This window comes from Micropterus dolomieu, linkage group LG10 (assembly GCF_021292245.1).
Source record: "Micropterus dolomieu isolate WLL.071019.BEF.003 ecotype Adirondacks linkage group LG10, ASM2129224v1, whole genome shotgun sequence".
Taxonomy (NCBI): Eukaryota; Metazoa; Chordata; class Actinopteri; order Centrarchiformes; family Centrarchidae; genus Micropterus; species Micropterus dolomieu.
In genome coordinates, this window is record NC_060159.1 from 9063973 (window position 1) to 9078503 (window position 14531).

The following is a 14531-nucleotide window of genomic DNA, read 5'->3' on the forward strand; positions in this document are numbered from 1 at the left end:
ACTGGAGGGCCGGCAGGTACCACCAGAGGAGACACAAACGTGATGAGGAGCTCTCAGAAGAGGCCAGGGATGAGCCTGATGAAGAACGCAGCCAAGAATCATGGGGTCTTAATGATGAGAGGGACAAGAGGGACTGGAGGGCCGGCAGGTACCACCAGAGGAGACACAAACGTGATGAGGAGCTCTCAGAAGAGGCCAGGGATGAGCCTGATGAAGAACGCAGCCAAGAATCATGGGGTCTTAATGATGAGAGGGACAAGAGGGACTGGAGGGCCGGCAGGTACCACCAGAGGAGACACAAACGTGATGAGGAGCTCTCAGAAGAGGCCAGGGATGAGCCTGATGAAGAACGCAGCCAAGAATCATGGGGTCTTAATGATGAGAGGGACAAGAGGGACTGGAGGGCCGGCAGGTACCACCAGAGGAGACACAAACGTGATGAGGAGCTCTCAGAAGAGGCCAGGGATGAGCCTGATGAAGAACGCAGCCAAGAATCATGGGGTCTTAATGATGAGAGGGACAAGAGGGACTGGAGGGCCGGCAGGTACCACCAGAGGAGACACAAACGTGATGAGGAGCTCTCAGAAGAGGCCAGGGATGAGCCTGATGAAGAACGCAGCCAAGAATCATGGGGTCTTAATGATGAGAGGGACAAGAGGGACTGGAGGGCCGGCAGGTACCACCAGAGGAGACACAAACGTGATGAGGAGCTCTCAGAAGAGGCCAGGGAAGAGCCTGATGAAGAACGCAGCCAGGAGGACTGGGGCTTTGACAACGGGCATGGGAATGAGGATGAGAGAAACAAGCGCATATGGAAGCCCACACATCGCTACCACCACAAGATAAAGCTCCACAAACGTGGCAATGAACCATCAGAGGACGACGAAGATGACGAACGCAGCCAGGAATCATGGGGTCTTGATGATGAGAGAGACAAGAGGGACTGGAGGGCCGGCAGGTACCACCAGAGGAGACACAAACGTGATGAGGAGCTTTCAGAGGAGGAGAGAGAAGTGCCAGACGAGGAACGCAGCCAGGAGGACTGGGGCTTTGACAAAAGAAATGGAAAAGAGGAGGGAGAAATAGAAAAGAGTGTATGGAAACCATCACATCGAAACCACCATGAAAAGAAATATCACAAGCGTGGCGGAGGCTCATCAGAAGAAGAGGAAGAACAGAGGGGTGATTCAGAGGAATATGAGGGGGCGGCAAAGGACAGGGACGAAGCATTGAGGTACTTCTAACAACTTCTACTCTTTAATTTAGCAAGTTTGTACTCTGCACCTTGAGCACAAAACACTGGAGAGTAATGCATGTCTCCAATCAACAGGGATCTAAATCAAATTTTGCACAGGAAATGAACAAACTCCTTAAGCAATGTGCCTGCATAAAAACGTATGGTAGAACAGCATTGGGGCTAATTGGGGTTGTTTTTAAGGTACCTGGCAGAGAAGCGCAATCCCTGGATTTTCAGAGGCTTCTACCATCCTGCATGGTATAAAAGGGATTCAGATGAGCACGCTGCAACCTCAAACAAGGTAGGCATTGTGTGTGTATATGAAAGGGAAATAGTTGTTAATTGTTTGTAGCTTTGAATGAGAGACTTCAAGATTCAACCCAAACATGTGGATTGAGGAAATCTGATCTATTTAAATATATATCTATATATAAGTTTTGTTAAATTGTTATTTTTATACATTTTCTTAGCCTTTGAGCACATGTGTATGTAATATTACATAGTACTGACCCCATTTTGTAATTAACAAACTCAGTGTTTCTTCATCCATATTGATTTCATCATCAATAACCAGTAGTTTTGATTAGCAGATCATTATTTTGGCCTACATTGTAGTTTAGACATCTGGTTTTGCCTTTAATGTGTTCAGATGGATGAACTAGCCAAGATGCTGAGCTATAAGATAAACCAGCTGGCCAAGCACTCTAATCATGAGGAGGCGAAGAGAAGCATGCACCAGAGAGCACTTACCCCACAGGAGGTAAAAACGGCTTTCACCAACTGCAAAAATGACCTTTATGACTGATGTGACATGTTCACTTTGTTAAACCTCCAACAAGACCACTGAAGTCTAGCAAACACATTACATCATCTGCAGTACATACTGTAAGTTACTGTGCAACACAGAAAGAGCCAGGAATTGGGCAAAAAAGGACTATATAAAAATACATGCAAATCTTCAAAAATTGTAGAATCTATAACTATCTATGTTTCATTTTTTTTAAATAGTCTGTGATCCATAATGTAAAAACTCTAAACACTGCGTCATAAAACATTTCCCCCCATACATTTAAGCTGACCCCAGTAAAGCCGTGAAGCACATCAAGTACCTCCACCACACTGTTTCACTCGGGGAAAAAGCAGCCTGGCTCATTATGGAAATCTCCTTGTCTACATGGAGATGTCAGGATTTAGCCTTCAGAACCACAGAGCATCAGTGAATATGCCTCTGTTTGAATGCATATTAATAACGGTCTCTCATGAGCATGTCCCAAATACGACTAGTAAGTCAACTATATTCACAGGCAGTTACTCGTTCCTCAGCTCTGGCATGCTTAGACTGATTTTTTAAATATCTTTTTATCAAATCAGTAGTTCTTCACAGGATCCCTTTTCAGTGCTTGCTCTCTGAGCTTGTTTGTCCCAGTTTTCTATTTGCACTTTCCACACCAGCTTTTTATGACCACTGCAGTAATCGCACAAGAACATCATGATTAAAGCCCCCCAGAGCAATCAATGGCATAATATGGTCATTGAAAAGAGAGCAATGGCTCCCAATCTTGTCACATACCTTGAAGCAAAAAAACAAATCAGAGAGGAGGCGGCGTAGTGACTTTTTTCCCCCACAATTCTAGAGCACCTTAACTCAAGGAATTATACTGACACGTTTAACCTAAACCAACCCAATCATTTTATCCTAATTTCTATTCCATACATTGTCAAAAAAGAACTGTTCCGATGTCATAATATAAAACTGATGGTATTTGGTTGCTGACGCATATATATTCCATGTTTTTCCAGGAGAAAGAGCTGGAAAACCTCGCAGCGATGGACACTGAGTTGCAGAAAATTGCCGCCAATTTGCATGACAACAGTGCATAAGCCAGGGTGGACAGAATTTCATTTAGTGTATAAAAGTTGCTGTCTTACTGTATGTCTGAAATGTAGTGTGGTTACAGTTTGAAAAAAAAGAAAAGAAAAAAAGCCTTGCCAAAAAACATTTTCTCAAACTTGTTTATCATGGTATTTGTGATATTTTGATGTTATCAAATTAATCCGCATGGGAATGGTTTTGATGTTTATATACAGTATGTATATTAAGAGAAACTATAAAAATAATATATATCTGAGACCATGTATTCAAATAATTGTGTTCTGAAGAATTTGTTCAGTTTGCAGTCAATAAAAAAGTATTATTCTGGGACCAAAAAAATCTCTAATTATGTTTTGATGAAAAACAGGTTCACACATCAGGCTCTTTAGTACTGCTTTTTAATTCTGTGCAGATACAGATGTAACCCATAGTGAAGCTGTATTAGCATTTGATCAAATAACAAATGGCACTATCTGCAGGGATAACAAAATATTAAAAAAAAGTTATAACCTAGAAGCTGGAGAAAATAACCTGGAAAAATTATACTGTTTGTACACCTTGAGGCATAAGACACAAACCTGTCACTTACTCTCACATACACCAAGCTCATACACCCTAAACTGACTTACAGTTTACTCCTCAGCATTACACCTACATCTGCGCTGATCTGAATACACCAGACAGGAGATAGTGTTCTGATGAATGCAAACCAGACACTCCATCTCCCTTATTCCGGATGTGTCAAATCGATTCAGAAGAGAAGTCAATGCTGGAGGAAAATCTCTATAAGCCATGTGTAATGTGCCCTTAAAAGATTTGATTCTTTTGTATTTGTTTATCCTTCAGTGTCTGTCACTTTCAGTCTCTTTGGTGCTGGTTCCTCAGCTTGCTGAACGCCTGCAGGTTTCGAGCGGTCCGTGGCAACCGTTGTTCCGGAGAGGAGGTAGCCCCCGCCCCCGCTCATCAGTAGCACAGGATGTGTCCTGTTAGGCAGCACCTTGGGACACGATGCAGAAATACAGTCAGAACACATTAATTCTACACGAAGGGCTGGGGGATCTCTATTGAATATGCAAAAACATTGTTTTCACACAGTTGCTGGACAGTACACAATTCTGACTAGAAAAAAAAACATAAATAAAAAAAAGAGGGGGCAGTGAGAGCAAATGATGGGAGTCTCTGTAATAAAGGATTATAGGCACTGACCAGTATCTCACTGTAAATAATTAATGCGGCCCAATGTAGCATCTGCAACACAGTCAAACCAATACAAAGTGGAAAGAAATTAATTTCTTTCCCTCGCAGTAAATGAAAGACTTAGTTTGGGCTGAAACAATTAGTGGATTGGCAGAAAAATTTATCAGCAATAATTCTGATAATCGATTTAATGGTTTAAGCCAAAAATGTCATGACATTGGCTGGTTCCAGCTTCTAAACTGAGAATTTTATATCATTACAAATTAATATTTATGGTCAAACAATTGATGTTGGTCTGACACAGTTACAAATTCACAATTTTCTGTCGTCTTATAGAAAAGAATCATTTAAAAAAAGTGTTTTTTTATCTTTTTCCACTTAGACGCTAAAACTGTTAGCTGAGCTGAGGGGAACAAGAGTTTGGTGATAATTCTGGGTGAGTTCATTACATTACAGCCATATGATCCATTAATATAAAAATATTTTTTAGAGCTACTTTAACTATATAAGTCAAACAAAAAACATGAATCACCAATTTATCAGCTTCAGAGTTTAAATTGTACCTGGTAATGTCTGAGCCAGGTGTCTGTGAGCCTGAGGTTGACCGTACCGCCTTGTTCCTTGAGTTTTGTGTAGCATTCGATAAGAGTCTGCAGAGATTGAGGGGGAAGAGACGGAAAAGGAGCATAAAGACAAGTCCACACACACACACACACACACACACACACACACACACACACACACACACACACACAGTGATCTTTTTAGCAACATAAGCACAACAGAGGTAATAAATGCTGGGACGTGATAGGCATTGTAACTCCTTGGCGGTGACAGGGATGTCCGCTGCAGTAATGTAATAAGCACGTTCCTGCTGGAACCCGGAGCAATTAAAACCTGCGTGCAGTGGCAGCTAATGAGAGAGCTTTCTAAGATAACTAATGATCCTCAATCAGTGCGGGAAATCAACCGAGTTACCACTAGTGATGATGATCTTACCTCTTTGTATTGGGAGTACACCACAAAAGGCCTGGAGGGGGAGAGGAATTTCAGCAGGCCCATCAGGACTGGACATGAGTGAAACCGACTGGCTATAACCAACCTGCATGTGGGAAACAAAGAGATGATCAAGCAAACTTGTCCAAACATGAAATACACTGGCACCAGCACACTTTGTTACTGGAAATGTGTAGGTAGGCAATATCAGAATACAGCTGATCAGCACCGTATGAACGGGATTTAGTACCTATTCATTTCATACTTTATGTAGCTGGATGTCAGTGAAAAGAGGCAGATTTAGGGCAGTCTAGAAAATTGTGCTCCGAGGTATTGTTCCATGATATAGCTGCTATGATGTAGAGAAGACTCAGAGGAAAGACAATAGCCTAACCAGATCAATACTTCCCCTCACAACACTACATCCATCAATCATAAAAAAGCTATGAAGCAAGTTCTTCATTTTATAGGACAGGAAACTGCGAAGCAATCACTTGTTCACCTTGTAAGGTCAACGTGTGCTAATCATTGTGTGTGTGCTCAGAGAAAGGCAAAGGATTTATGACTTTTACTGACAACTGGTTTAGTGGTCATCCCCCAAGGAAATTTTTATGTTTTCTGTGACGGTACGCTTCGACTGCCATACAAATGAGCCTGGCTCTTTCGCGTCACGGTCAATGTTGCACGTGTGGTTCTCTGTAGACCCGGGTTCAAATCCGGATAGGGTGACTGCTCTCGCCCTTCGCTACATTTTCCAATAAAGAAATATGCAATTCGACATATTTTGGAATTATCATCACCACATCTGTGGAAAATCTAGAGCAGATTTTGAATAAACTACACTCCAAAAGCTAAACTTGCTAAAGAAGTCTACTGGGTAGGAATTAACCATTAGATCTGGGAAAAATTCATTTGGTTTGGTTTGATGCTATACACAATGATTTTACATTCATGGCGCGGCACCAAGCAGTTCTGAGCCCTCAACACCTTATAATGGCAGGAAAACACTTAATATGACGTCAGAATCATTACAGATTGGATTATTCATGTTTGCCTTTTGTGTCCCAATTTACTGCTTTATACATTAGTAGAACATGAGAACCACCTCCCTTCTGCATAATTACAAGCATTTCATTTGTACATTAAAATCCAAAAGAATCCTCTTCTCGTTAGCTTAAAAGGACTAACGTCAGTTTGCATCCCTAATTTGTTTTACTAACCTCAGCTCCCAATGGTCATCGCCGTCCTTATTTTAAATGTAATTTAAGATAAGAGCTGTAACCTGGCAACTTAATGTTAATCTTTTCCTCCACTAACTTCCATCATCACTGTCTGCCGCTCTCTCTCTCTCTCTCTCTCACATTCACTCGTCCTTTGAAGAATGAGGAGAGGGAGACAGCCATATGTTCAGTGTTACCGTCAGTGTTGGGCTTTTTTAATTACTTTTCCCAGTTACTAGTAGTGTAATGGATTACTTTTCTAAAACAGTAATCTTATTAAAGTTACTAATCCAAGTAACGCTGCGTTTCTGTGTTACTGAACGCACCACCCTTGATGTGAATGCGCAACTGCAACATGTGCAGACAAACAGTAGTTCAAAAGTCGGGATTTACTGGCTTTATTTTTTTATCTCAACTGGTGGCGTTAATAAACGTTATGTTTTGTAAAAACAATACTGTTGCTGCTGTTATAAAAATGATATTCGTTAAAAAGTTGGGAGAGACTGCTTTGTTTGGGGGTGAGTGGTAGTTAAAGTAACAAAAAAAAAAAAAAAAAAAACATTCTAAAGCACTGCGGGAGCATTTCAATGAGCATTAGAGGTAGCGTTACATGGACGTTAGACAATTAAGACCTGATTAAAATTATTTAAGACCTAAAATACAATACTTCAGCGAATGTAAGACTTTTTAAGGCCTAAAATTTGGATTTTGAAATTTTAAACTTTTTTAGACCCCGCGGAAAGCCTGTACTTGGCGCCATCAAGAACTGATGAAGCAGAGGTGCAAGTGGATGATGATGAAAAGAGCAGAGCAGCACAGAAAAACAAAAGTATGAAAGCAGAAACTAAATCTGACACAAACCCATCTGCATTCCTGCCTTCCAGCAGGGCAGCAGCAGCTGCCAGCTTCTTCCGTTTCTCCTCCAGCTTCACCTTTTTTTCCTGAGCCTTAAAAAAATACATGAAGTCAAGACATTGACACTCTCTTTCAGATCTTTTCAGATTTTGACATTTCTTTTTTGAACATGCAGGCTTGTTCCTGTTACTTAAAAATATAAAGGCACGACAGTAATATTTTAAGTAGGGTTAGTAAATAGTGGGCATACTTTTGCTTCTTTGCGTTTCTCCATCTCTTCTTTCTCCTGGTCATGGCCACCATCAGCGCCACTGCTCGTATCCATGCTCTGTTCCTCTGGACCGCCCTGCTGTTCTGCCTCAGGCTGGTTTTGCTTCTCCTCTGCAGCCAGGTTGGACTGCCTTAAATCTGTAATGTTGAAGGAGATAAGGTATCGGAGGAATGTCTCAGAATACATGTGTGCCATGATAAATTACTCGTTTTTGTAATTCTGATTATATATGCAAGTGATTGTTTTATTTTAAATTTTTACTGACGATTGTTAGTCTATGTATAGTTTATAAAAAGATAAAAAAATAACAAAAAAATGATGCACCAATTGATCAGCAGATGACTGGTTTTCAGTTTCAGTTCAGTAAAGTAAGGAAGAGAGGAACAGAAAGAGACAGGTGTAGGTGGGTGCATGTGTGTCTGAAGGGTAAAGCAAGAGGAGGACATTAAAGTAGTTTGTATGTAAACCAGGCTTGGGTCGGTTTTAAGGTATACTGCGGTATGAAAAAGTAAACGATTGAAAACAAAATAATTCCCATTATAACGTTGCTTCAGTATCTGCTGTTTTTTAATGTCTGTCAAAAATGGCAAGTGCAGGAATCCTGCAGGTTGTGTACAGCGTAGAGAGTAACACAACCCCTCCGCTCCACAGCACTCTTGTGTGTAGGAAGGCCGCAGGAGGGGAATCCCTGAACATTTTACTCTGTCAAAGAAGATGAAGTCTGCCATATGATATGCTGTCAAATATGATATCCCATATATGGAAGCACCACCTGTCACGCTTCACTAAATTCAAGGTAACACTATCTTGAAATGAACATTTGCAACAAGCTAAATAGGGCTGGACCCGAATATTCGATCGTTGGGTACATTCAATTTTTAATTTTGAGATTCGAATGTTGAATTTTTTTTGTGTGCGCCTGACCTCCGCTCATAGCCATGAAGGTACCGCTACAGTTTATATCAAAAGGGAAAGCAAAATGAAGCCCTCAGCTGTGTGAGAGCACTTTAAACGTAGCAATCATCCCGTCTGCTCTCCTTCGACGCCCGTCCATCTAATATATTCACGTATTCTGCTCTGGACCTGCTCAGTTCAGCCTCTCAGTCTGGACTCTTGGGTAGGTAGGCTACTGTTCCAATCTGCTCTGCACAGCAGCCACCAACCCGGTTCGGCACGCACCTAATCTTTTGCTTTTCCCCGGCTCAATCTCTCATCCCTTCAACCCAGCAGTAAATATGCCTCTTTTATCTAACTCCTCATTCTCTTAGTCCTGCACTAGGGTCTACTAGCCTACACATAAAGTTAAAAACAAAGTGTTGGTAATGATAACTTGCTGTTTCAGTTAGCTTACGCAGTGAGAATTATAAAAAACCGAGTGCGCCCTCTCTTTTTCTCTCTCTCTCACACACGCACACACACACACACACACACAGACATTATTGAGCCGCCGCTATCTCTCTGCCATCGGATTCTCCCTCACTCATATCACTGCCAGAACCTCTTGGGCATTTATCCTTCTTTTTCTGTAGCTTTGAAGCTCAAATAATGACATTCGTGCCAGCCCTAAAGATAAGAGAGTTAGCGTGTTTAGCACTTGTGAAATAAATACTATTAACTCGCAACCGAGGCAGATAACATGGCTAATTAGCCAGCTAACATCAGCTGGTTTCACCCCTCGTGTTACTTCACAGAGGAGGAAAAGCAGCTATGTTTCTGTGATTTAGTACAATAATTAAATATTGCATCAACACTGAAATAACAATAATCTATTTTATAGCGTTATTTGATATTATTCTTAGCAGCAGTAGTACATGTTGCTTAAAAATAAAACAGTGTTCACTGGGAAAAAGTTTATATTTTTTACCTCGACATTTAAAAATAATACATTTTAGAGCTGCAATCACTACACAGTGATAACATGATGTTTTTAAATAACATACTAGAAAAAGAATAAATGTATTATTTCAGATTTCATCTGTACAAAAAAGCTCTGTCCAGTAACCTAACCTGAATCACTTTTTATTTTGAGATTTGTTTGAGTGAGAGGAGGTCCTGTAACCTGATGCAATTTTGGATACAATGTAAAAGTTATTTAATAGTTAATGTTAACCAATAATAGAAAGTGTTTTTTGAATGCGGTCAATTATAGTTCTTAGAAAGAAAGATAATTGGTGCATCCCTATAAAAAGACCATCAGAGGAATTCAGGCAAATCTCAGCATTTGTAAAGTTGTGACTAAGAACTGTTGGTAGCTTGCAGCTACTCCGTTTCATCTAAGAATAACAAGGCTATAAAGATCTTTGAGATGGGAGATAAAGAAGGAAAGCTCTACCAGCACTGGGATCTTTGGCAGTGGTGTCCAGAGTGCCTGCCAGCAGAGCATTGACATGGCAGATGGGAAACTCATGCAGCATATCATGAAAATGTGCAGGAAAGCCAAAGTTCTCCACACCCGCCCGAACAGGCCCACCTCCAGGGTACATTTGGATCACGGAGCCATAGCCTGGATGAGGAGGAAAGAGATGGTTAGTATACAAAGGGCAGAAAAAAAGGCTTTACAAAGAACAGAAAGATGGAAAAAGCTACAATCATTTGGTCAAATAAACACAACAGAAAAATTCATGGGACATTTCACGTACCCCCCATTCTTTCCATGACGGATCCCAGCACCAGGCCAGCGCAAGTCTCAAACACCAGAACTTTACTGCCAGCGTGGATGTTTGCCAGAGTCAACATCTGGGCAAGTGTGTCATACCGTAGGTGGCTGTATCGCATAAAAAAAAAAATATACATACACATCACACATTCACCACTTTCTACTCTAAAAAATAACTTTCACACATACTGTTAATCCATCTGCTGACTCACAGGATCTTCCCTGGTTCCCGGCCATGGTACATCATAGCCAGGATGCGACAGGATGGTTTTAGAATCGTAACAGTGTTTTCATACCTGGAAAAGCACAAGACGGGAACAATTGATAACACTAATTACAGCATACTACATTACTTTAAGTCTTAAAGAAACTGTGGGTTTATCATCAGAAGTGACTCACTTTTTCTTTTTCTTCTTGATGTACTTATCCTGGGCATATTCAGTCTTATCTCTGAATGTTGAGCTGTTCTCTATAAGCTGCTGAATTATTTCCTGTGGAGCACACACACATACACGCGCACACACACACGCACACACACACTGTATCTAGTCTCTCTTCTGTTATACTTTAACAGTTTATCTGCTAAATTAAAAGATAAGGTTCCCATGACAAGACAAAAAAACAACAATGTGTTGGCCCATCTCTCAATAGATTTTGATTCCCCATCCTGCCTGTGGCACTCAGCCCCAAGCCCACTGCTTCCTACTTAAGATGTAAATCTTTAACAATGGGTCCAGGGCTGTAGCCAGGTTTTTAGAAATCGTGAGATCCTAGTTCAGCTAAGGGGGGTTTAGAGCTAAAAGTTACACAGACAGAAAAATCTAGCTTAACAAACACATACATGACCACAATATAAAAAATGATTTTATCAGGTAGCTGTGCTTTTTGGAGCTGGGAACACTGCCTACCTAATGTACTGTGGTTGCTACACCCACCAAAAACGGCATGTTCAATGAAGGTTTTGACATATTTCAAACTTATTTCTTTGCGACCCCCCCCCTCTCTCCCTCTCTCCATACATACATACACACACACAGTCCCCAGATTCAAGATACATGTTACATGTGTGTCGACGGGTTGAGCAAGCAGATGATGCCAAAGTTTGTTCACAACACACCTCGTGAACCTCATGCCCCGCTACGGCCATGAATCGGTCACAAATATTTAACTTCATTTTAAAAACAGGCTGAGTTATATCCACCAGCTGAGCACTGTAGTTTGTAGCAAACATTACTCAAAGAGTACTAAATAGTGTATTTGTTGGTGACACTGGTGAGTACTAGTACTGTGTATGTGGATTGACTCAATTTAAATTACTGTGCTCATGTTCATCGTAATAGAAGGACTATGCCTCCAGTGCAACAGTGAGGCTCATTGATGTGGGGGTTATTTTGGATTAGATCAGGTTTTGGTGACACAGGCAATACTTGTTAGTAGGATCTATTTATTGTTGGTTTTTCCATAAAAGTTGATGAAAAGAAAAGTTGATGAAAAAAAGTAGAATATTGCCAGTGTTATTCTTTAATAAGCAGACACCTAGCAGTGCTGCGATACTTTCCCATTCTTGTATGTAATTGCAAGATTACTGATGTACCTGACCCTTCAGACCTTGCTCTTTGAGCATCTCAATGTCATCCCTGGTCAGCTTCTGTGATTTTCCATCATCTACAATGTTTCTGTTGTCTGTGCCTGCCTCCTTTGCATCTGGGAAGAACACACACAGCGATTACTCAAAATGAAAGAGTAACTGTTAGTAGTATTTTACATATTTATACATACAGGAAATATGAAAATAACAGATTCAAACACACACAAATTAAAATAAAATGTTATAAAAAGTTTTGTTGCATAGCTCAAACATGAATGTGTGGGATTGAAAAGCAGGTTACACACCAGTGGAGCTCTCCACGTCTTTTGGCTTTTGTGGCTGCAGGATCCCTCCAGACACAATTTCAAATGTGGTGCTATACAACTGTCCCACAGATTTATCCAGGAAGAACCACTGCTTCTCAAAAATCACCTTCCTGTGAGTAGAACAGACAGACAACGGTCTCTTTTCAGCCCTCAGTGTTGCATCCCGTTTACAAATGTTGTCATCTAACATTACTGAAGGCCTTCCTAGGAGGTTCACTTGGTATTTGTGCAGTGCCCAGAGATTAGGTGATTTTAAATGAACAACTCATTTCAAATTACAATTCAATATCACGCGAGAAAAATGTCATAGAAAAAAAGGAATGTACTGCTCACATGACCTACACGGGGTCTATTTAGCACACCTGTGAGTGTGTCTGTAATTTCACTGTGTGAACCTGAAGAAGCAATGGGCGAAGCGAGTTGCTCACAATAAATGTAGTAACTAAAGTCATATCAGTGTTTAGCCAGGTAGCTTGTGTTTGACTTTTCATAGCCTCATCCTGCTATCTCCCAGCACCTGACTGTTGTTGCTGTGCTCGGGGAATTTCTTGTTTTATAGTTAAATATCTATTAATAGTGAGAGGGCAGTTATGGTTTAGCTTGAACCTGCTTGTGCCTTTTGCAATTATAACGTTAATAGTCAAACTGAAGCTAGTTAAAAGGCGTACTTGTACTGTTTTTGACTTACTTCTTCGGTTGAATTTGCACAGCTTTGAATATATCTCCTCGTTTCAACACAACGTAGTCACCCTCTTTGATTCTGTACTGCGAATCATCGTCACCGTTGTCTGCCATAATTACGCAGTTAAACCAGCTCACCGGCCAGATCGGAGGTAACGGTCACCTTCAGATGATTATATGGAGTAATCCCTGACAAGGCACGGTGAGAAAAGGCACTATACTACCCTACAGTAAAAGCAAAACAGGGCAAATTGCTACCCCCACGTGCTGGTTTTCATTTCCCTAGCTTCTCAGGACGACTAAACAATTGCAGATTGAGGTTAGTGCGCCGCAACAACATAGTCGTCTGTGATTGGCTGGATATGCATCACTGATGTTGCTAGCCAATAGGAGCAAAGTGCGATTGCCAGGTAAAAATGTAGATTTCAGAATCGTCGATAAACGTGGACTTGTACAATAAGGCCTTGTTATGTTATCGTCAGTTATAAAGTTATTAATGAACTCATACTGAGATGTAAGTCTATGGTTAACAAGAGCATTTGGCAGCTGTGTGAGAAGAGGGTGTGTGTGTGTGTGTGTGTGTGTGTGTATATGTATGTATGTATGTATGTATGTATGTATGTGTATATATATATATGTATGTATGTATGTGTGTGTATATATATATATATATATATATATATATATATATATATATAATCTCATTCCTACCAACACAGGAGCTGATACTGTTGGTGTTGGATTGCATTTCAAAACAATTATATGGTGCAAATATGGCAGATGTGTGACCACATTATCACCCAGCCTGGGTGGGTGAGTTTCATTTCCCTCCATGGAGGCACAATCTGGTGTTTTGTTACTGTTTTTTAATGGTGTGCCAACTCCACCTGCCCACCACTAGTGTACAGCAGGGTAGAAGTGGGGCGGTCTCAGAGAATCCTACACTGCACAAGAAATAACAGGATTTGGTCAAATAAATTATGCAACATGGGAAAAATCTTAGGTCACCGGCAATTCTCAGTGAATTTTCAAATAACCCAACTGAAATCAGACAGTAAGTCATTGTGACTCCAGTCCAAACCTGTAAGTTGTAATAAAGTCAGAATTACAGTAGTGTTTAGTTGTTGTGTTAAGTTTTGTCAAAATGGTGACAATGGGTTGAAACATCCTGACTGCAGTTCAGTACAGTGCAATTTGTAATGGCACTTTAATATTCTAATATGGAACAGATGTCATGCCATTACACTAAAAAGATAAGCGGTTCAGCCACTTTGAAAAACGCCAGTAAAGTATCTGAATTGCAGCAAATCTGGAGTAGGTTTCTTAACACTAACAATGTCTTCGAGTATGTTCTGAAGCTGTCAGGTTGTAAGTCACAACGTTTATGAAGTCCATCATAACTTGAGAGTTCTTTTTTTTGAAGCTTCTCCTTTCAGGCCATGTGGCAGCACATAACACTGTGAGTATGAGTGTATATGCATTCCATACAGAGGATAGTACAAAATTAAGCATGACAATCCCTTGTCACGTTAACATAAACAGAAAAAAACAGATTCTCTGTCGCTGTGAATTCTGTTTTCTTCAAGTACAGATATAATATATTTGTGAAATTACAGTTCATCATTGTAAGC

The 14531-nt window shown here is 40.6% G+C and overlaps 2 protein-coding genes across 2 annotated transcripts in view; one reads left to right on the top strand and one right to left on the bottom strand.

Moving 5' to 3' along the window:
• chgb (chromogranin B) overlaps positions 1-3118 on the top strand; it is a 5743-nt gene extending 2625 nt beyond the window's left edge. Inside the window, exons 5-8 of the mRNA XM_046061377.1 lie at positions 17-1234; positions 1439-1538; positions 1887-1997; positions 3038-3118. Coding sequence (XP_045917333.1) covers positions 17-1234; positions 1439-1538; positions 1887-1997; positions 3038-3118 — 1510 coding nt within the window. The remainder of the gene's footprint in view (positions 1-16; positions 1235-1438; positions 1539-1886; positions 1998-3037) is intronic.
• Positions 3119-3491: 373 nt separating this feature from the next.
• trmt6 (tRNA methyltransferase 6 non-catalytic subunit) lies at positions 3492-13209 on the bottom strand. The gene is made up of 12 exons (XM_046061134.1): positions 12908-13209; positions 12199-12329; positions 11900-12009; positions 10705-10796; positions 10518-10601; positions 10289-10413; positions 9982-10152; positions 7629-7786; positions 7385-7470; positions 5307-5409; positions 4871-4957; positions 3492-4107 (listed from the first exon to the last, which is right to left on the bottom strand). Exons 1-12 carry the CDS (start codon positions 13012-13014, stop codon positions 3946-3948), a joined length of 1416 nt encoding a protein of 471 aa, XP_045917090.1. The 5' UTR covers positions 13015-13209; the 3' UTR covers positions 3492-3945.
• Positions 13210-14531: the final 1322 nt, after the last annotated feature.